This window comes from Talpa occidentalis, unplaced genomic scaffold (genome assembly GCF_014898055.3).
Source record: "Talpa occidentalis isolate TD23 unplaced genomic scaffold, MPIMG_talOcc4v2.1 talOcc4.3, whole genome shotgun sequence".
In the NCBI taxonomy this organism is placed as follows: domain Eukaryota; kingdom Metazoa; phylum Chordata; class Mammalia; order Eulipotyphla; family Talpidae; genus Talpa; species Talpa occidentalis.
The window spans coordinates 49,444,220-49,467,141 of record NW_023603184.1 but is presented as its reverse complement, the minus strand read 5'-3'; the positions used below and the strand labels follow the sequence as shown (position 1 = coordinate 49,467,141).

Genomic DNA, 22,922 nt, shown 5'->3' with positions numbered 1-22,922 from the left:
GCCCAGCGCTCAACCGCCTGCGCCACCAGGGAGGCCCCAAAAAATCACCAGTTTTAAAAACCAAACAGATCAGGGTAACTTCTAAGGTTAGTCAGGCCTTCAGCAGCGAACGACCCACTTCAAGGCAAAGGGCTTCGTAGGCGCGGCGGGCGGGGCAGGGCGAGGGGCGGGGCGAAGAGGAAGGGGCGGGGCGGGGCGAGGAGGCCAACAACTCCCCACTCGCCGGACCTCGCGCTTCCGCCTGGGTCGCCGATTCCCGTCACCGAGCCGCGGAACAAAGCCACGCCCGTTCGCTGAACTCTCGCGATACTAGACCAGGGGGAGCGCGAACGCCGTGGGCGGGGCCGCGGCGAGCCCGACAGACTTCCGGCCCGGCCGTTGTCTGGGCGGCGCGGCCGAGTCGTCTCCGGGCCTCGCGGCGCCGGCCTCGCGTCCCTGCTCCCCCCGCCTTGGCGCGGGGGTCGGCCCGCCGAGCCGGGCGGGAGGCGACGCGGCCCGGGCGCTGCCCTTCGCCCCGGCGGCCGCCCGCCCGCGAGGCCCGGCGTGCGCGGAGCCCGGCGGGCCCTGCGGCTCATGCGGCACAGCCTGACCCAGCTGCTGGCGGCGTCGGGCGGCGGCTCCCCGGCCCGCAGCGAGAGCCCCGCGCCGGCCGCCCCCTGCTCGCGGCGCGCGGCCGCCGCCCCCGCGCCCCCGGGCCGGCCGCCGCCGCGCGGCGCCGAGGGCGAGCGGGAGGCCGGAAGGGGCGGCGCGGCCGCGCGCGCGCCGTCGCCCGGGGCCATGGAGGAGCAGGCGGGCGCGGCGGGCGCGGGCGCCGAGGACATGGACTTCCTGGCGGGGCTGGAGCTGGCGGACCTGCTGGACCCGCGGCAGCCGGACTGGCCGCTGGGGCCCGGGCTCGGCTCGCCCGCGGCCCCGGCGTCGGGCGGCGGCGCGGAGGGCGGCGGCGCGTGGCGCGCGGACGATGACGCCGAGGCCGCGGCCGCCGAGGTGCAGCGCTTCTCCGACCTGCTGCAGCGGCTGCTCTCCGGCGGCGGCGGCGGCGGCGAGCGGCGGCGGCGGAAGGCGCCCGGCGGCGGCGGCGACCCCAGCCCGGCGGCGGCGCGGAGCCCGCGCAAGGCGGCGGCGGCGGCGGCGCGGCTGAACCGGCTGCGGAAGAAGGAGTACGTGTCGGGGCTGGAGGGCCGCGTGCGCGCGCTGGCGGCCGAGAACCAGGACCTGCGGGCCGAGAACCGCGAGCTGGGCCGGCGCGTGCAGGCGCTGCAGGAGGAGCGGCGCTACCTGCGCGCCGTGCTGGCCAACGAGACGGGCCTGGCGCGCCTGCTGAGCCGGCTGAGCGGCGGGGGGCTGCGCCTCGGCACCTCGCTCTTCGGGGACGCGCCCGCCGGCGACCACGACTACGCGCTGCCCGCGGGGAAGCGGCCGGACCCGCCCGAGGACGACGACGCGGCGGGCGGCGTGTGCCTGCACGTGGACAGGGACGCCGTGTCCGTGGAGTTCTGCGCGGCCTGCGCCCGGCGCGCGGCCGCCCTCAAAATGTAGGCGCGGGACCCCACCCCCCGCGCCGCGGCGCCCGGCACCTGCCGCCCCCCGGGCGGGACCCTCGCCGGCCACGGCTCAGAGGAGGAAAAACGTAATATTGCATCTTTACGTCTTTAGCTAAAAGCATGAATGTGACACTGTACCCCGCTCCTGATGATGACATGTGACTATTAAATCTCTCTGACAGTTTCTTTTTTAGGTGATTTCCTTCCTGCCAGGCTCCGTTGTAGGGGTTACAGAACAGTCGTGCCCGCCTCACCTCCTGGTAAGGACCCATCTCTTCACGTAACGCTCATGCTCTGCTGCTTAGTCCACTTTAATGGGCACCATCTCAATATGTGTGTGTGTGTGTGGGGGTTTCTTTTTCGGAAGGCGGGAGGGGAATCTGATTTGGGCCCTGTCCACCCTGGAAACAGACTTGTGCTGGTCGATACTGTATTTCAGATGTTTCTTTGGCTGAAACAGCTGTTACCGTGTCCCCTTGTTCAGACTTGCGTGTGTACCTAGCTCTTCTGTCCCCAGTGTGGACAAGGCCTTGGATGACATCGGTTCCAACTGTACACTGACAGCTGCTAATAGAGATGCAGTTTGGAGACAGTGAAACAGGTGAAGTTGAATGGAAGTTCCGAGTTGTACAAGGTGCAAACTGGAATTCCAATTTCAGAGCAACTTTTCAGAGGTTGACGAGAAGTGTTTGGGGCATGCACAAATGGGATAGTTGTTTTGCTGGAGATGACAGATCTCATTAGGTATTCAACAATGCCTTTTAGTTTTCAGTAGAGACCTAGAAAAATAATCTTCCTAGATGAACATACTTTATTATCTCATTAGTAGAGAAGTTGGAAATTAAAATGCCTGTCAGACTCCTGTGTTAGTTCATTGAAGGAAGAATGAAATGGTTAATGAAATGTTTTTATGGGGACCAGCACAGTGATTATTCTATCACTGAGTATGAATCAATTGTTGAACACCTTTATTTTTGTTGTATTAAAATTCTAGGTTAAATTTTGTATGATTAAATATTGAAGGTTGTGAAATGTGAATGAAAACGTGTAAAGTGAGGCTTCACAAAGAATCTTACTCATATTTCAGAGATATTTGTCCTGTTTCAAACAGAAATGTTAAAATTGAGCGATTCTCACTAACTTAATAACACGATTGACATTCTTCCCAAAGATGGGACATAGTCTTCCCTTGAAAAATTCTTCTCTGTATTTCCCATCATCCGGGTGTATAACTCGAGTTACCGGTGTTCTTCAGTGTTAAGCATGATGAAATTCTTTGTGAAACATCACTGTTTGATAAAGTATATACATATTTAGCATCCTTGTTTTTCTTTGTGCTAAAGTGGATACAGCTGTTGGGGCAGAAGAGACGGGACCAGCTGCTGGCCACATTTCCTGCTTTATTTTAAAAGGTAGTATAAGAAATGAGGAAAAGAGGTAATATCAGGGCTTCTGCTATCTTTTACTTTAAAATGTTCCTAATTAAAAAATATTTCCAGCAGTCCAAAGATGTACATTATCTTACCCGTAACATGTTTTATTTTGTTATTTGCTTATGAAAATGGAATCCTTGTTCTTGAACAACTTGTAACTGTTTTGTTGCCACTTAATCCAATTTGAGACTTAACTTGGTCTCTGGTTTCCAGTGCATCACAGCATATTTTGTAAAATCATCTACTGCACTTGAGCATGAATGGGTAGTAGCCAAACTCAACCAGGAGTGATGAACCTGCTTATACGTGCAGGAGCAAGCCCCTCACAATGCAGCTGCATGGATTTTTAGTGCCTACTGAATTATATATATCTATATATATATAAACCAAAAGTAGTTGGGAAGAATTATTTGAAGCGACTAATTTGTGCTATCTTTATGGAATATGTTAAACGTAGTTTTTGAAGCAAAAGCCTTGAATTGAAATTTAATTAATACTTGAACATTTTGTATATATTTCTTTGTATATAATTTTGTGCAGTACCAATGACAAATTTATGGTGTCATAATAAAACCAGGTTTGTTGATCTTTCAGTTATGGGCTCAAAGAATTTATTCATCTCTAACATGACATTGGAAAATAATGGATGAAAATAGGAAAAATGATTGTTGTTAATGCTGACTGTGGGTCTTAAAAGGTTCTGGAAGCAGTAAGTGTGTTTTTCTAAAAATTATACTATCCCCTTGGAATATTTTCTCCCTAACATCAGTGCTTTTCCTGCATTATTTGAATTTGGGGGTTGGGGAGAAACAGTAGTCAAAGCTTTCTGAATTGGGATGCTTTGAAATTGCAAGTGTAGATTTTTAGGATGTCATTTTATAAATGGCAGTTTGGAGAAATACTTGATTAAGAACTTCTGAGCACGGAGACTAGTTTTGCTTATTTTAAAAGCTCCTTTGTTAGGTTCCTTATGTTTTAAATGTTTTTTCTTAGTTTCCATTTCATTCTTTTTTTTTTTTCCTGATTTCGGTAACTTAATGATTTTGTCATTTTTTTACATCAATTTCATGGTCTTGTTTTTACATGGTATTGCATGTATTTAGGACCTATCTGATAGGGGTTTTAAATAAATTTGGTCACTTATGTGTAAGCACATTTTGCTGTACATGTTTGGGTTTCTGAATTTACAACAGATCTGTTTATTTCATTATGTAGTAAATATCTTAAAATGTCCTATTCACAACTTGTAAATTAAAAAAGATATTAATATGAAACCGTTGTCTTACTATTTTTAGAAAATTGTGTTCTGAGTGATTAGCTGGAGAAAGGAGATTTCTGGACTATAATCCGTATTCTTTTGAAATTGTCAGGCTTGACTCTGCTGTAATTAATGAGAACAATTCAGTATTGGGGGGAACTTGTTTTTTATATATTGTGCCTCTATGGCAGAACTAAAGACGTAGCTTTTAAATATTTGTTTTCTGATGGTGACAGGAATTCATACATTGATAGAACACATCATATTGACCTATTTCTAGCAAAGTATTGACTTAACTGTTTCTGCACTTCGTTGACCAGACATATCTAAAAATTTCACATTTGTTAAAATGTAGTCACACCTGATATCCGACAAAGTGTTCAGAATATTTTAAATATTTGTGCATTTTATAATCACTAAATTAATTTTTCTCTCTTCTCTTTAAACAGCTTAGCAGTGTCTGCAAAAAACGAATCTTTTCCTACAACCTGTTAACTGACTGGACTGATGGTAACAAAGTAATTGTGGGAGCCATGTCGGTCAAAAATTTGGCATCTGCTGAAAAGAGAGTGCCATTTTCAAGTTCCCAAATTACTTCTATACTGATTTCACTTTCCAGAAATGGAGATATGAAAAGATTCTCTGGAATCCTTGAAAGACTTACTAGAAATACATCAGACTTAAGTTAAATTTTGGAGCAAAATTACACTCTTTTTGTCTTTCATGGGAATGATACACAGTTCTTTGCATACCTTTTAAAAGTTGTAACCATTGGAGAAGAGAATTTACAATATTTCATTAAGGAATATGAGATTATTTACATCAAGAACACATTCTGTGGGATTACATTTAGTGAAGTAGAATTAAAACATAAACAGGGTATCAGTAATAAGGCATGAGTTGATATTTTCTGGAACATGAAAGTAATCTGAAGTATAGACAGACCTTGCTGAGTAATCCATGAAAGGTAATGTAAAGCCCTTAATTATATAGGGTAGCCTTTCAAAATAGATGCATTGAATTGTCTGTTTCTCTCTGAAAAAGTTGATTATGATTAAATGTGTGGGCAGTTAATTGCAATTCAGGGTGTGTAGACTGTTAGGTTTTGGCTGCTTTAGCTTTCTCTGACTGCTTGATACTTGAATGGTATCCTAGTTCTATATACATTAAAACTTCTCTAGTGGTGTAAAAGGGCTATAATGGTATTTTGCATGATGGAGGTGGTTTTTCTGTGGAGTATGTTTTACTTAAATTGAAACATTTTCTAGTTTATTACAAGTATTAAACAAAAAACTCTGGATTGTTTTCATTTTTGTTGGATAATGTTAATGCATTCTTTTATCTGGTCTAGATGGACATTGTATCGTACTGACTTCTTTGGGACTGTGTAGATGGTAGAAGTGGAGGGGTATAGGTGATAGGCCCTTTTCGCTCCAGAAAGATTCATCGTATTCACTAAACTGTTTGGTTATTGTGTTGGTATTATACAAAACTTGTTAAATTCATGCAGTTTCTTATAATGTGAATGTATTCAGTGCCTGTGAAGCCAGGCAGCAAAAGATTCCCAATGGCCTATATACTTAAGTGACTGATGGATGCTCCTACAGCATTAACAGTACAGCTGGTTGTAATGGAACAACTAAAAATTAGGCATCAGTATTACGTGGTGACAGTAACTACTGCTTTGATGGGACACAGTGGGTAATTCACTGATAGGAGTTGCCAGCACCATATTAACATATTTGAATTTGGATACCTTGGTACTCTGCCAGACAGTACCCTGACAGTCTTATAATACCATATATGGCCTAGACTGAAAATAGTCATTTACATTGTTTTGAAGTGCAGACTATATCAAATGGAATTTTTGAAGTGCAGACTATATCAAATTTAAATTTCATTCTGAAAGTAAATTATTAGGAACATACATTATATAATATTAGAGAAAAATTGGATTTTTCTTAGATGTACATTAACAGAAAGTTGCTTGTTAGCTTGTTACCTTTGTCATTGGTTATAATAGAATTTTATTTCTAGTTTTTTACCTTTCCCCAGTTTGTACATTCAAGATTTTAGATCCATTTTTCTCCATGTTTTAAAAAGAAACCAGTTTACAACAGATTTTTTGGATTTTGTTGACCCCAATTACTTGTTTTGTTGAAGATACTGTACTCAGTTTTCAGTGAATCTAAAAATCTAGCCAGACTTTGTTTTCAACTATTTGTGTAATTCTGGTAATATGCATGGATGTGAATTTTCCTGGTAGCCCAACTTTTAGAATGTGCCTCCAAATTCTGTACCTTTACTGTGTTCTACTGAGGTCAGTTTCCAAGACCCCTGTGGCTTTTGTAGCCTTCTACAGTTTGGGGCATAGGGGTGGTCTGCAAGTTCTATTAATATATATCCTCTATTTTTTAAAGTTATATCAGTACAAAATAAATTGTAAAAGAGCTAAGTAGTTTTACTTTGCACTGAAATATTAAAAAACTTTTCCCAACTAAGATGGCCTTGTTTAGGTCTTAACTATAAGTAACAAAGTTTCTTTAAATTGTAATCACATCATGGTAGGTTCACATGTCTCATCTGCCCCTTCACCAAAAATATTGGTAGATTTGTAGCAATAGATTTTAAATAACATGTTCTCTGAGAAGATAATACATGGTGGAGGATAGGTATCAAGGGAAAGATCCTTCTTAGTCATACCATTGTAAATTCTTACATCCATTTATAGATCGTATGCTAGGGATTAAATACTGTGGGAGTGTTTAAAATAGGGCAAAGAAACAACTGGTTTTACTAAAGCATTATTTAGTTATGTCAATGGGTTTTGAATTACCTAATTACAACATTTTTTAACATTTTCTATTAAGGCAATAAAAGTCTAGTAATTTGTGGTCTTAAGTGGAGCTAGCCTTAAATAAAAGTGACAGAATGCAGATAAAATGGATTAATTATGGGTCAGAGAACTTTATCTTGCTATTGTAGATTATAGAATTGTTTTTTCTTTCTTTCCCCCAATCATTTGAATTAATGTTTTTTCCTATTTGTAAAAGTAAAGCATGCTCACTTTAGAAAACTGGGGAACTCCAGAAAGGAATCAGGATGAAAAAAAACAGGAAAATACACAGTGTAATATGTAACCAAAAAAAAATACAAAGATAGTACCTGGAAAATACAGTGTAAAACATTGGTTCTTTGTCCTCATCAGGACCATCTCCTTACATAAGTTTGGCTGGGCATACCTTTACTTGCTGAAAAATTGAAAATGTATTTTGATAATTTCATTTAAATTTTAAGTCTTTAGCTGCACAGCTTTACTTTTGTAAAGAGAAATGGAAAGCCTGTTTTACCTGCAAAGCAGTCTTCTGTAGGTGAGAGGAGAAATTCTCCTTTCATGTAATTTTAAATAGCTAAGTAATTAAAAATTTGCACTAGTCACATTTCAGGTACCCCATAGCCAATACATGGCTAGTGACCAACATAACTGACATTCAGCTAGGAAACATTTTCTTCACAGAAAGTTTCTGTTAAACTGCTGGTTTAGATACTGTCACAAAAAAAGTGGTTTAAAGAACTGGGATGAAATGCTTTAGGAAGGAAAACAATAGGTCAATTAAAAGAATGAAAATGATCTATCTTTTGGGGATTAGACTAGGTTGTTTCTATAAACAAAACCAGGAATTATAGAAAGAACATGCTACCACTTGAATGCCTTAAATGTCAGGTGCTGAGTTATGTAACTTGAGATTTTTGCCTCAATAATCTTTTAAGAATATAGCTTTCCAAAGATAGAAATAAGATGACTTGAAGCAGGTAATTATAGCGTTAGAGTAGGCCAAGCCGAGCCTAAATAACCATTTTTCAAAAATACTGGAATCCTGTAAGAAAGGTCATTAAATGTGCTCTAAAATTCTGTGACTTAATACCTATGGAACTGAGTTGGGAAAATGAAGTGTAGCATTTGCTGTTTAATATATATGTACTTTTTTCTGTTAGTTTTCATTCTTGTTGGGCTTCTTTTAAGAGGTCTCCATTGAAGAGTGTTGTATGCTATTGTGTGCGCGCGCGTGTTTGTGTTATAGGCCAAATTGCTTTATGTAAAGGAGTGGAACAGCAAAGTAGAAGAGACAAGGTGAATTAGAGAGATGACACTCTTGTTTAAGAGGTTAGCCCTATTTGTTGCCCTGGGCAGCTTTTTGTCATAGGTCCCAAAACTGTACCTCATGTAATACAAATTACAAGTCTGTGTTTATTCATACATTAGACAGCTTCATTGCACAATTTTATTTTTGCATACACATTTGCTTAACACTCATTGAATTTCTAGACCAGTTTCAGGCAACTGGAGAGCCTTTATAAGTAATTTATACTGTCTAGACCCAAGGTATGCAGTAAACACAGTCTGAAGCAAAATGGGAAACAGCATCTTTCTAAAGACAGGTTTAGAAATTCTAATCCAGTAATTTAAGATGTTTCCTTTCTCTGGTAGCAGAGCTGAGTTATACCTGTAAGAAAACATGGATTCAGTTCACAAGAAAGGAAGTTATTTATCAAGTAGCAAGTTTAATACACTATATATTGGGGCCTCCCGGTGGCGCAGCGGTTGAGCGCTGGGTTGCGAAGCTGCCCGCGGCCTCTGCGGCGCCGGTTCGATCCCCGGCTGCTCCCCGGCCACCGGAGGAGATCCACATGGTGCGCAGACCTCTCCTGCACCCGCTGCTCCCCTCAGCAGTGTACTTCGTCCTTCTGCCTGCTCTGCTCCCCGCTCTGGCTCTGGTGAATTCTCTCACCTCCCGCGCTTCTGACTGTACCCAGTGCATGTATAAACAAAACAAACAAATATAATAAATAAATAAAAAAAAAATACACTATATATTAATTCCAGAAGTCTTAACATGAAACTAGTTTCATGTTAAATAGTAAGGTAATAATACTCTTCAGTGTCTTTTAGTCCCCAAAATTTTTTTTCTCTGTTTTATCTCTAGCGGTTCACGGAGCATAGACTATTTAATGCAAGAGTTCATCTGAGAATAAGATATTTTAGAATAGCAGGCTTTTAGCTACTCATTTTTTGATGGAGTTTTCCTTTAGTGGAAGTGCTCAAACTAAAAATACGGTGTTTATAAAGTAGCTTTCATGCCAGACATCACGTTTGCAGCTTTGTAGCTGGCATTCAAAACACGAAGTTAAGAACCTAAACTACATACCAAGAGACACAGTATAATAAATTTCTAGAACTCTTCAAGTTCTTGAGAAGTAATTTTTGATTATGTATAAAAAAGTTTTATTAGCTCAAAGTTATGACTTTAAAAATAGAAACTCCTTTGAAGTTCAAAGTTATACATTTTCCAGGCAGTCATTTATAAAAGTTTCTCAGTGATTATGAGAAAGAATCCTACCTGGCTGCTAGGCCTCCATTCACAGGAATAGCCAAGAAAACAGGGTAAAGACCACCCAAAGCAAGACCAACCAATCCTCCCCGTGTTACGGTACAAGTTTCACAATTCAAGTCACCTAGAAAATAAGTTGTGGAAATAAGGGTCATGACAGTCAAGCAAACGTGATTTAAACAACGCAAGGTTCCCTTTTATGTATCAAATTTTCAGGCAGTAATAATGGCAAATGCAATTCTACTGTGCATGTTAAAAGGTATAAATAACTGCATGTATACAGAGCCTTAGCCAGCCAGGAATAATATAAAACCATCTTAGGAAAAGTTCTCTTAATATGTTCTACATTTGAATATAATCATATTGATTTGTACTTCTAGCTTTTTGCATTTATACTAGCAAACTAGAGCTAATATTTCTGTTAAGAAACTTTAAAACAATTCCTACGTCATCTTATATTACATAGTTTGATGTCACTTTATTTTTATAAAATTATTCAATTCCAAATTGTTTATTAAAAATGGCTGTTTTCACTCAGCCTGTTCAGTTCATTGGGTAGTAGGTCTCTGGATCCTAAAATTTCTTTTCATACTGAACATGGTCAAGCAAAATACAATACACATACAGTTTACACAGCATTTAATTTGGGATAGCTATGGACTGTCTCCTTCCTCATAATCTCTAGTACTATTTTGAAACCATTAATTAGAATTTTTTTGTGATTAGCTATTCTCAAAGCACTCAGCACACACAATAAGCTGACAAGAAATCAAGAAACCATGTTATGTTTGGTAATTATTAACTACATAAAGAGTGTTAGTAATATAAGGATTTTTTTTTTCCCTTTAAGGAAATTTTTTGTTTTTAAAAACCTAATGCAGTCAGCATTTAAATAAGTATTTCATATATTTTTTACTCTGAGCACTGTGGAAGTGAGATAAAGGAAAATATTTAAAACTGCTGGGTATGCTTTTTTAACTTGTTTCGTAAGTGATGCTAATATGAATAAATTGCCACTTACAAAGAGGCTAGAAATTCTAGTTCAGTCGTACCAAAGTGCTGAGACTATATTATAGCAATGTAGCTATTTGATATATAAAATACTTAAGGATTAGTGTAAGGCATACAGATTACGAAAACAAACTCTGCGATGATAGTGATATAGAACTTACCTGTATTCAAAGGTAAATTTACAAAACCTCTGTAAGATAAATCCGCTGTCAGAAATGGGATCACTGCCATCGGTAAGCCAGATGCTATACGAGCCTGTGTCACATGTAAGACACGCCGGAAAAGACTATTTGCTATTAGTCCACAGAGAGCTGCGTTAATTCCAACATACGTTGACCCATGTTCAAGTAGATTCCTGAGTGGGCGAGGGAAAAAACCAGTAACGTTTTCTTTGGTTTTATGGTGTGTGTGAGCTCTCCAACAATTCTGGCATGTTACAGAATTTATCAGGATTTTTGGAGCAATAGGATAAAACATTTATCCTCTAACATAAAATAGAACCTTTTAAAATCATGTTTTACAAGATTTTTATTTTAAAGATTTGAGAATGTAAACACAATAGTCAGGTCTTACTAAATGTATTTTGTGATTTTGCAAAGGATATTAGTATAAAAAGTTCCCGCAAACTATACAGCAGGGGAGAAGTTCTGAAGAGTGATTTTGATTTGAATGCCTCTCTGGTATCTACAATATCTAATACTTAACCTCTCTAACTCATCATGGTATAAAATGATCCTATTTTATAATTATAGTGATTTACACATCAGGTTTCCCATTAGCCTGTAAACAACTTGAAGGTGAGATAGGATATATTCTTGGCTTCTCTAGCACCTTGACTCATAGAAAGCATTCAATGAGGTGTAGAGTTAATGTTTCTTTTCACACTTCCCTGAAGCTTTGGCATTGGGTTGGAGGTGTGGGTGGGGTTGAAGGAGTACTAACATTTGAGGAATACATATTGTAGGTGCTTTACAGCAACCTATTGAAATGCTGATAACGCAGATAATTTAGTGGTATGTCTGGTTGAGTTTAAAATTCATGTCCTATGCATTCATCAGCTTTGGAAAAAAACAATACCAACAGGTATTTCTGGGTAATGAAAATACTCCAAACTCTTCAGTCTGCCCTTTAGTTTTTTAACCATCTGTCCTGCCATCTGCTACACAAGTATCAACTACTTAAATTTCTCATTACTTTTCATTTGGACACACTAGCCACACCACAACTCCTGTAACTTCTGCGGTAACACCCATCTTAAAGTCATTTTCTATAGAAATTCTAGTTGCGTTTCCTACATTGTGTAAGGTAGTAACCTTTCAAACTTGTCAGGTTTTACTGACAGTCAAAATAGTGTTTGTCATTCAGTCACTGAGTACCCACTATGTGCAGCAAGCTTGGTGTTGAAGACAAATCTACCTTCACTTTTTCCAGTTTGCTACTGGAAGATCAGAGAGATGTAAACTTGAGATGGAACCTCTCAAGTTTACAGTATAGGAGGAAAGGCAGTTTAGAAACAAAGGATTACACAAGATACTATTTAGGGAATGGTGATATTCTAGAGAACCTTTCAAATAACATCAGAAAATGAATATGAAAGATGTGTATTTTTGTGTAGGCTGAGGGAACTGGGAACTTGAGCACTTTCTATAAAATATTAATTTTATCTTCATAATCCTGAGAAATGTTCTACCCACATTTTCATCAAAATGGAACCAATACTCGAGATTTTTGTCCATAAATTTTTCTATATTACATAAACAATTTCTAAATTACAATTACATATGAATGTTAAAGACAGTAAAAAATTGCCAAATACATAAAACAAGCAGTGCAACAGTCTGAATAGCAAATTTGCTGTTAGCATCTATTCTATTCTGGCTCTCCCTACTAGTACGGGCCTGGAAACAGGGCCTGCAATCTTGCTTGAAAGGCTTTTCTGTTCAGGAAAACCATCCAACAGCATGTATATGTGTTGTGGGGCAGTGGGGAGGGTGTGGGATAAACAACCTGTGAAATTTCACCAAGTTCTCACTACTGCCCTTGGTTAATATGTTCTCCTTTGCTGAAATGATTAAGTAGCACTGAGAGTGGAATTTGGCTAAGACAGTAAGATTATACCTCCAAAATGTATTTTAAATCCAGCCTTTTCTTCATCTCAGCCCACCATCCACCACCATCTCTCACCAGGATTACTATACCTGTTATCCTACTGTACTTCCCCATTTCTCCTATCTTAAGCCTAATTTCTAAAAAGCAAGTGGAGTGTTCTTTAGAAAGGTCAGCTGGATCACTACATCCCACGCTTAAAAAACCCGTTCCTCCAATATGTCCACTTCCCTTGAACTTCAGTAACTCTTGGTTCCTCAGAATGACAAAGTGCTGCAGTCCTGTGGCCTAGCATATACCTCTGCCTCTGGATCTGTGGCGCCCCCCCCCCCCCAGCTGGCTCCTTTTCATCCCTTTTAGTCTTAGATTTTTAAGTTGGAGAGGCCTTCTTGCCAGCGAGGTCTAAACATTTCGTAGAAGTAAACTAATTCACTCCATGTTGTCTTAGAAGATCGGTGTGTTTTCTAGATCTCCTTTTTCTGTTTAATGACCCCTTAAAGGTCTTTCAGCAATACCCATTTTGCTAACACTCCTCTTCTAGCTGTGTGGGTAACGGGCCTCTCAGGCTGTAAGCACAGTGATAGAAATGAATTGAGAAGGACGACAAGGGCTATTTTCAAGTTTTGTTATTTGGAGTCCATTTCTTAGTGTGAGTCCATAAATGCTCACATTTGACTATATGCTGAGCCAAATGGGAAACATTTGCACCATCATACAATTAGGAATGTCCAAACGTGAACACTTGCAGTGACTGAGAGCAAAATGATTATTAATCTTTCTGGCCCTTAGTTTTCTCATCAAGGCAAAAGACCATTTCCTTCTGATACTTTGTTTATACTCAAAATAATATGATGTAATAAATTAATGAAAACCCACCTGGCAAATAAAATATTTTTAATAAGGGATCTTACCTGTCTGCTTCTGGAAGTTGGTTAATTTTTCTGGCTATAATGAAAATTAAGTTTTCTTTGGCAGTATCACCTGGTTCATGATTTTCCATGTTGAGTAGTAAATTAATTTTTCAATAATGTGTATCTATAGAAAAAGAGTGTTTATAAAAAGTCTTAAAACCATGACTTTAAAAACAAGTAGTTATAAATTGAATTCATAATCTGAAAAATCAATGCATATACACCACAGCGAAAAAATAATTTCCAAGTGATACAGAAACCAGAACATGAAAGGGACAAAATACAGAGCTAGGAAATAACAGAATATCTTTATAACCTTTAAAAATAATGTAGCTTGAAGGGCCTCCCCTGGTGGCGCAGGCGTTTTAGCGCCGCGCTGTGAGGCTCTCTGCAGCCTCTGCAGCGCTGGTTCAATCCCTGATGGCTGGGGAGCTACCCACATGGCACAGCAGACATCCCCATCTCGCCCGCTGCTCCCCTCAGCAGTGTATTTCGTCAGTCTGTTCTGTTCCCCGCTCTGTCTCTGGTGAATCCTCTCACCTGCGCATCTGGCCTGTACCCCGGTTCTTGTATAAATAAATAAATAAATAAATCTTAAAAAAAATACATAGCTTGGAAATAGCACTAAATGTAAAAGAGAAAACTGATAGTAACGAAAACTGATTTGCATTCATCAATTAGATACTTTAAAGATAAGCTGATCTGAGTATTTGCAATATAACTGGCAAAAGAGTAATTAGTATGCAGATAGAATAACAAGAAAAAAGGCAAACAACACAAGAAAATTTGACAAAGTTTGAACAATCACTTCGCAAAGAGTAAAGTGAAAACTTCTGAAGTATGCTTGACCTATCATAATCAGGGAAACAAAAGGGGAAGATGCTGAAAACTGACAATTGCTGGCAGGAATGCTGGGGGTGCTGCTGGTGGGCGTGTAAACTACCCGACTTGGCCACAACCACGCTGGACAAGAATTCGGTATTTAGTAGAGAAGAGTCACCCCCGGGCCATCTTAGTTCTAGTTCCGTCCTGGAGCAAAGGTCAGCAAACGTCTCTTGGGGCCAGACAGCGGCTACTGTGGCCTCTGCGGGTGCAGGGATGGTTCCTGCCCGAGGCCGCTCCACGGCACCTCAGCGTTCTCCGCGGGGTGCCGCGCGGACGCCCCCTGCGGACGCGGCCCGGGCGGCGGCGCCGATCCCCGCGCTCTGGGGAGAAGGCCCGCGAGGGGGGAGGCCTTGGCCCGACACTTCGTCGAGCAAATTGCCGGGCAGCAGTTGCGAGAAGCCGAAGCTCGGAGCTGACGCTGCGGGGCCCGGGGGCAGGAAACCAGGCGTTTCTGGCCGCGGTTTCCCGCGGGGGTTGGACGGCGGCTGCCGCGCGAGGGGCCTGTGGGGAACGCCGAGGCGCCGGCACCCGCGCCCCTGCCTCGTGCGCACCAGGTGGGTCTGGAAGGGTCTGTCTAGGTTTCCGGGGTTCCAACTTTTGGGGGGCCCGGGTTACAAAGACAGGGTAGGCCGCCCCGCCCCGCAGGAGCTGTCGACGCGCGCGGGGCGGGCGCGGGCCGCGGGCCTGAGGCGAGTCGTTTCCTCAGGAGCGTCCGCGCGGCCGCCGCCGTCCGCGCGCCTCAGAGCGGGGCTCGCCAGAGAGGGGGCCGGGGGCGCGGGGGGCCGGGGGGGAGGGGCGCGGGGCTCGCCGTTGGGGGCGCGCGGGGGAGCCCCGAAGCGCGCCCGCCGCGGTCCCCGACCCCCCCAGGCCAAAACGCTGGTCAATGCCGCGGGGCGTCGGGAGGCGGCCGCGCGGGCTCCCCCGCGCCACCCCCACCGCGGGCCGGAGGGGCCGAGGGCGGGGAGACGAGGCCGGTCGCGGAAACGGCCGCGCGCACGGGGCCCTCGCTCGCGCCCCCTTGGACGGAGGGTCCCGGCGGGGAGGCAGCGGGCGCCTCGGCCAATCCCCCGGCCCGGGCCCCTCCCCGCGCCGCCGAGCCCGACACCGGGGCCGGGCCGCCCCCCGCCCCCAGCCCCCACGCCGGCCCCTTACTCTCGCCCCGCGGCGGGCGCCGCCTCCGAGCTCCTCAGCCGCGCACACGCCCGCGGCAGCCTCCGCTCGGCTCGCAGGGCGCCGCCATGCCGGACACGTGACCGCCGGCGGCACCGCCCTCTGGGGGCTGGGCGAGGGACCCGTGGGGGGCGGGGCGGCTGCTTCCTAGGGGGGCGGGGGGTCGCGCTGGGGGGTGGCCTCCGCAGAGGGCGGCGAGCTGGCGGTGCTAATTATCAGCTACTCCCACCTCCCGCGCCAGGCATTACAGTGATTGTAAAACTTCGGGTGAAAGTTGCGTGACCCCAAACCTGCCCTTCACTGCAAAACCACCTTGTGCGCCTGACTGCTGGGCCAGCACAGCTGCTCTCCAGGTGTTGGCCGGGAGCAGGGGAAAGCTGCCCCGCTGCTGGCATACCCTGGGTGCCCACTACCCCAGTCTCCCAGTCTCCCAGTCTCTGTTCTTGGATCTCAGGCTAGGCCACATTTGAGCCAGTATCTCACTGTGATAGGGCAGGGAGAGGAGCGCCCCAGAACCCCAAACCTGCCTGCTCTAGATAGATTCTGCCATCTGCCGCATCAACACAAAACATGAGACTTTAATGGGAAGGAGCTTTAATACAATTAGGAACCAATACAGGAAAGGCAAAGACTCTAGTTTCTAAATCAAGCACCCAATGTTACCTGTCCCCTCGTGGGTAAAAGTCCATCCAAGCAGGATTGGCCCGGAGCAAGGCCCCAAAGCCTGCCCCAAGTCTAAAGCACCTTCCAGTGGGGACCCACAGAAAAGGGTCAGAAACAACCAGACAAGTCTAGAAGGAAAAGAGCAAAATCAAGACAAAACCCACCACTGTCACCTCCCCACGGGTCTCTCACCCACATCTGTGTCACCCAGTCCAGGACTGAGAGGCAAGTGCAGCTTCTCCACATGTCTCTTGGCTCCATGTGCCTCCTCCAGGCCTCCTCTGGCTCCATCCTGCTTCCTTTCTTCTCAGTCTCTTCTGCAGCTTCTCTTCCCTGCTCAGCCCCTCCCTCCTGTGGGTAGCAAGGAAACCTGAAAACTCCCCCTTTCCTGGGGACCACCCTGTTACATCACTATAATCCATCCACCTCTAGAGCAGGATCTTTTTTTCCCCCCTGAGGATCCCTGGTGCCCTAATGAGTACTGACTGTAACAGGAACGACTGAATGGCAAAGAAAAACTAAAGAGTGAGGGTGTTTGTTGGCTCTATCAGTCTGGACAATTTAAGAACCAAAGTCTTGGATTAGTACTCTGAAGATCTCCAGCTCTTTTTTTATCCTCGCGGCCTCCTTCCTCATCTATAAAACAGAAGAGGAAATAATACTGGAGTTTATTAATTTGTGATGTTATGAGGATCTGATAAAAATGCTGAACGAGGTTGTTTTGAAAATCAGTGGGTTTTATCAAAGACGTAAACTTGATCCATAAGATAAACTGAAGAAGAGCTGCTGCAACTCCTGGGCTGAGAGAGATTTATCTGATGTCAAATCTTCTCCAGTCAATATGCGAGAAAATTAATACAGGTTCTCAGATTCTGAGGCAAAAGTCAACACCAGCCCCAATTGGAAATTTGAAGATAGATGCAGAGAAAGTTGAGGAAAACCAGTTTAGTAATTCGCTAACAATAATGTGTGTGAGTACTTTGTTTCCTAATACCCCACTCCCTTTTATACTTTTATTTCAGGTTCATTTTTAATGTTTTGAAGCTAATTTTGAAACAAATGTTAGTTCGGTTCAGGATCAGTAGCCCATTTTGGAATAATAAAGGTAATTTTAATATATTTGTGAGAGGGCAGGGTGAGGGGCATCCCACAACCCCTAAACCTGCCTGCTCTAAATAGGTTCTGCCATCCACTGCATTAAGAAAAAACATACTCTAGTGTGCAAGGTCATTAATGGAAAAGAACTTTCATACAATTAGTGTGGAATTGTTAACCTCCCAATGTGTCTGTCATCCACATCTGCTTCAACCAGTCCAGGGTCAAGAAGCAAGCACAGTTTCTGTTATAGGGCCGCCCTGATATGAAATAGGTTGCGTGACTGTGGGTCGTCACCCGCGTGCTTAAAAGGGATTTATTAATGCTAAACTGCAGACACACACAAAAGGTAGATGAAAGGTTTTACAAGGGAAGGGGAAATGAGGAAATGAATAACTCAGGGAGCAAAAGAGGGAGATAAATTCATAAATGCGTCCTACCCGTTCCTCTGACCTGGAATCCCAATGACCCACTGAGCTGGCAAAAAATCACGCACCATCAGGCAAAGAGCACGACCCCCCCACTACCCCCTCCCATGGCAGGTTAAATACTCAAACAGAGAACATGGCTGCTTAACTCCACTCTCAGGTCCTCGCAACCTTTCCTTTGGGGATCATGGGATTTGTAGTTCCCAGTGTCTTGATGGAGTGGGGGTGGCATCCACAAAGCCTGCATGGAGTTTGCTCAGGACATCCTTTCCCCCTAACATTTCTTTACGTGTTTCTCAGCTCCGTGTGCCTCCTCCAGGTCTCTTTCTGGCTCCATCCTTCCTCCTTTCTTCCTCCATCCCCTCCTCAGCTCCACCCTCCCTGGGTGGGACAGGGAACCTGGAGCCTCCCATTTTCCTTGGGACCACACTGTTACATATTGAGATTAAAAATATTAAAGGGAATTCTGAACTGGACACAAAGAAATGGTAAAATTTTAAGTAGGTAGAGGACCTTACAGGTAAGAGGCAGTTATCAGAAAGTTTAAGATACTTTAGGAAATGGCTAATATGGCTTGGTTAATGTTTAATATTATGGAAAGAAAATGAAATCATCTACAAAATGAATATGTTCAGTCCCAAGATATAGAGAAAATTAAAAAGTCTGGAGATGAAGCAACAGAAAATGACATTACTGGTCACCATTTACTCTGTGACTTCTAATGAAGTGGTACCTTCAATCCATTCTCCACAAGGACTTTATAGTACTGAATATATTAAATTACATATTAAAATCAGGTTATATTACACCCTACTAAAAACACTTTAATAACTTTAATGACTTTGAATAAGAGAGTTTTTGTGCTGTCTCTCCAATTCAGGGTTGTTTAACCTTTAGGCTCCATAGTGCCAAAGAGGTCATAATTGCAGTTTCTAGATTTGCACAGCTATAAAGATTTATTTTCATAAAAGTGTGACAGAAGGAAAATTCTAGTGTTCCCTTCACACACTTAATCTTCCATTTCAAAGTTTTAAATCAAACTCCCAAATACAGTGTTCTGCTCAGTAGGCTGCTCACCAAGATGAAATTCCACTACAGCTTCTCTACATCTGTCTGTATCTTAGTTATGTAGAACTATGAAACCAACTGATGCAGAATAATGGGAAGCAGGGAAGAGGTAAAAATAAACCAGAATACTATAAATTCAAGGCTAAGGATTTTCTCTCTTTTGTATGCTGTATTTTCAAAGAGACATTCGTTATTGAATATGGGGGTGAAATATTCATGGCTGCACTTTGATAACATTCACTTAGCATTGGAAGAGGAAGCATAGAATCAGTGATACTAGTTAGTGGGTCCACATCAAAAAGGCAAAGACGAAAGGCAAAACTTGTACTCAAAAGTTGAAAGGTCAAATTCCTGTTTATATCTGGACCCCTACTGTTTCAGAAAGGTCGTGGCAACATTATCCATCTCTCTGGTCATGGCAACACTATTTATATTGCTGCACAAGCCAGAAACAACGGTCCTACATCACTGCAATGTAGACTAATCAACCTTCCATTGATAGCCCTCCTACATATCCTTGACACCATTTATCTCTCACACAAGCACTCAGGGTACTCTTTAGTCTCACAGCCTCCACTCTGTCTTCCTGTCAAGTATTCTTCATGTCGCAGTTAGGGGAATTTTAGGTGAGTTTTAGCTGTGCACTGAAGGGAGAAGGGATAGAAGCTATAATGCCCCCGACAAGCATAGCTGTTTCTGGAACTAGCAAATAAAGAACTATTTGTCTCTGTTCATAAAAATGAAAGCATTTGTTTTGACTTCACGGAAGCTTTGAGAAATAATGAAAGACAAGAGATAATTTTACTTTCTCATAGTCTGCCTGAACTTGTTCTAATAATATATTGACACAAAGTAGCTAATTCTTTCAAAATAAATGTAATCTGACTGTTTATCACCACCATTACTATGCTAATTTAAAACCACTATCATCTCACACTTAGATTTATATACAATTATCTGTCATAAAGACAAATTCAAGAGATAGCATCCTGACTTCGATGCTACATGAGTCTCCTGAAAATCGTTGATGCAGGAAGAATTTTTCTTTTCTTTTTTTTTTTTTTAAGATTTATTTATTTATTCATGCAAGCACTGGGTACAGTCAGAAGCAAGGGAGAGTGAGAGAAATTCACCAGAGCCAGAGCCGGGAGCAGAGCAGGTAGACTGATGAAATACACTGCTGCAGAGGCTGCAGGCAGCTTCGCAGCCCAGTGCTCAACCGCTGTGCCACCAGGGGAGACCCAAGAATTTTTATTTTTCAAAGATGATTTTTTTTTTCAAAGAGCAACATCCAGCTTCTGAACATCTCAGGCCCTTCCCATTGCTCATAACATTGTAAAATGCTGAACAAAGTATATAAAAGTGATTTTTTTTGGTAGATACTGGAAAACAATCAACAGTGTACAAACACAGTAGTGATTGTACACAATTCTTGAAGGAAGGGAACATTCTGGGTGAGATCCACATTTACCTAGCTTTTTCCTAAAGTGTGTTACTCTGGCTGTGTGGTACACTGGGGATGAATGCAATATAAAGTAACATTCTTTCCACTCTAAAAATTCAAATCTTGAAGTTTGGAAATGCCTGAACAACTGGATGTTAAAAGGCAAAGACCTGGAAAAGGGAGCCACAGGAAAGAGGTGGGGGGGTTAAAATCTGTGCAGAAAATTCCCTCAAATCTTTGGCTGACACAACTCCACATGCATGGGATAGACCTTAAGGAACCCAATGGACAGCAACAGCAAAAATATGGGAAGCGCTGAGTATTTCAGTAGCTGTCTGATACTTACTGTTTTAATTTAAATATTTCCAAATTATTGCTGGTGGTGCAAGGGGTTAAGACGCAACCTATGAGGCTGACCGCAGCCACTGCAGCACTAGTTCTATCCCCGGTCAGGGAGCTACCCACATGGTGCAGCAGACCTCTCCTGTCTCGCCTGCTGCTCCCCTCAGCAGTGTATTTCAGTCAGTCTGCCTGTTCTTCTCTGCACTCTGTCTCTGGTGAATCCTCTCACCCCCCACATCTCTGGCCTGTAATCCCGTTCTTGTATGCATAAATAAATAAATCTTAAAAAAATAAGTATTTCCAAATTATAGAGACTGAGCGAAAACTTTGGGTATTCTATTGAACACTCTGAAATATCACATCTAAGAAGTACCAAGAACTAAAGCCTATTCCCTAAAACTAAGGTTAAAAAAAAAAACAAAACCTAATCAATTATACTAAAAAAAGAAAAGAAAAATAAAATTAAACAATAAAAAGTAGAAAAATGAAATACTAAAGGCAATAATGGAAATCAATGAAATGGAAATGACAGAAACAATAGAAAAATCAATCACAGCTGTTTGAAAATGTTAATAAAATCCATAAACCCTAGAACTATTATTCAAAGGCAGATAAAACAACTTTATTGTTTCTGTACTGAAAGAGGGAGCATCGGTTCAGATTCTACATGCATTAACAGGATAAAAAGGGATTGTTATGAGCAACTTTAACTCAATGTGTTCAACAACTTAGATGAAATGGACAAATTGTTTTGCTCAGTTGTTATCTGCTTGTAGAGGGTTACACTTTATTTTTACAGTACATCTTATAACTTGTATCCTTGCTAAACCCAGTATGAATAAAGACAATGATTTTCAGATGTTTAACAGTCCTTATGTTCCTGATACAAATCTTATTTGGTCATAGTGTATAATCCTTTTATTGCATATTGATTTTGATCTGCTAAGATTTTGCTTAGGATTTTTGCATTTATGTTCATTGGTCTATAGTTTTCTCTTTGTGTGTTGTCTTTGTCTGGGTTTGATATTAGGGTAATGTTAGCCTTATAAAATGTGTTTGGAAGTATTCCCTCTTTCTCATTTTTTTTTTTTGAAAATTTGAGGACAGATATTAGCTCATCTTTGAAGGTTTGGTAGAACACACTTGTGAAAATGTTTGGTCCTGGACTTTTGTTTTTTGGAGACTTTGGTAACTGTTTCATTTTCCTTGCTTGTAATTGTGTTTTTCAGGTTTTCTCTTTCTTTCCTATTCAGTCTTGGATGTTGTATAATTTTAAGAATCTATCCATCCAATTCTAGATTATTCAGTTTGCTGATATACAAATGCTTGTAGTAATCTCTTATGAACCTCTGAATTTCAGATGTCTGTTGCAATTTTTATTTCTGATGTGAATTTTTTGAGTCTTCTCCCATTTTTATTTTTTTGTGAGCTTATTTAGTTTTTTTGTTTATTAAATTTTGGCTTTGTTAATCTTATCAACTGCCTTTTTGGTTTATTTTCATTTATTCCTGCTCTAAATTTAGTATTTTCTTCCTGCGACTGGATTCTGCTTTTGTTGTTCTTCTTTTTCTGTTCACTACGGTGAGAAATAAAAATATTTATTTGACCTCTTTCAGGTTTCTTGATGTGTTCTGATATTGCTATATGTTTCCCTCTTAGTACTGCTTTTGCTGTGTCCATAAATTCTGGAAGGTTGTGTTCTTAGTATCATTTTTCTTGAGGTATTTTTAGATTTCTCCTTTCATTGCTTCATTAACCAAATAGTCATTCAGTAGTGTGTTGTTCAGTGTGCAAATATTAGTGTTTTTTCCTGCTTCCTTTTTTTGTGAGGGTGATGATTTCTAGTTTGATACTTTATGCTTATTGTGGTTTTGAATTGCGCTTCCCTTATAAGTGATGTTGAGCATTTTTTCCCCCATGTATCTGTGTGTCATCTGTGTGTCTTTTTTGGTGAACTATCTATTTAGGTCTTTTGCCTGTTTTTTAATTTGGTTTTGTTGTTGCTGAGTTGGATGAGCTCTTTATATGTATTGGCAATTAATTTCGTGAGATGTAAATATCTTCTTCCAGCGTAGAGGTTCACGTGTGTGGATGTGTGTGGTTTTTTTTACCATAGAAATGTTGTTTTAGTTTGATGTAGTCTTTTTGTTTATTTTTTGCTTTTGCTTTTCTTG

The 22,922-nt window shown here is 42.3% G+C and overlaps 2 protein-coding genes across 3 annotated transcripts; one reads left to right on the top strand and one right to left on the bottom strand.

Moving 5' to 3' along the window:
- Positions 1-573: 573 nt before the first annotated feature.
- Positions 574-1,539, top strand: CREBZF (CREB/ATF bZIP transcription factor). The gene has a single exon (XM_037523065.1). The coding sequence runs from the start codon at positions 574-576 to the stop codon at positions 1,537-1,539; it is 966 nt and encodes a 321-aa protein (XP_037378962.1).
- Positions 1,540-6,232: 4,693 nt separating this feature from the next.
- On the bottom strand, positions 6,233-15,762 carry TMEM126A (transmembrane protein 126A). 2 transcript variants are annotated; one of them, XM_054699575.1, is made up of 5 exons: positions 14,548-14,789; positions 13,654-13,777; positions 10,798-10,991; positions 9,635-9,749; positions 6,233-8,740 (listed from the first exon to the last, which is right to left on the bottom strand). In XM_054699575.1, the coding sequence occupies exons 2-5, from the start codon at positions 13,740-13,742 to the stop codon at positions 8,548-8,550; spliced, it is 591 nt and encodes a 196-aa protein (XP_054555550.1). In that variant the 5' UTR covers positions 13,743-13,777; positions 14,548-14,789; the 3' UTR covers positions 6,233-8,547. The 2 variants fall into 2 exon arrangements, with proteins under 2 accessions (XP_054555550.1, XP_037378963.1); XM_037523066.2 differs by lacking the exon at positions 14,548-14,789 and adding an exon at positions 15,691-15,762 and having other exon boundaries at positions 6,234-8,740.
- Positions 15,763-22,922: the final 7,160 nt, after the last annotated feature.

Coding starts and splice junctions, on each gene's coding strand:
- TMEM126A (XM_037523066.2), bottom strand. CDS start 13,742: ATGGAAAATCATGAACCAGGTGATACTGCCAAAGAAAACTTAATTTTC. Junction 9,750..10,797: donor AAATTTACCTTTGAATACAG/GTAAGTTCTATA, acceptor CTTATTTTCTAG/GTGACTTGAATTGTGAAACT. Junction 8,741..9,634: donor AATGGAGGCCTAGCAGCCAG/GTAGGATTCTTT, acceptor GTTTTCTTACAG/GTATAACTCAGCTCTGCTAC.
- CREBZF (XM_037523065.1), top strand. CDS start 574: ATGCGGCACAGCCTGACCCAGCTGCTGGCGGCGTCGGGCGGCGGCTCC.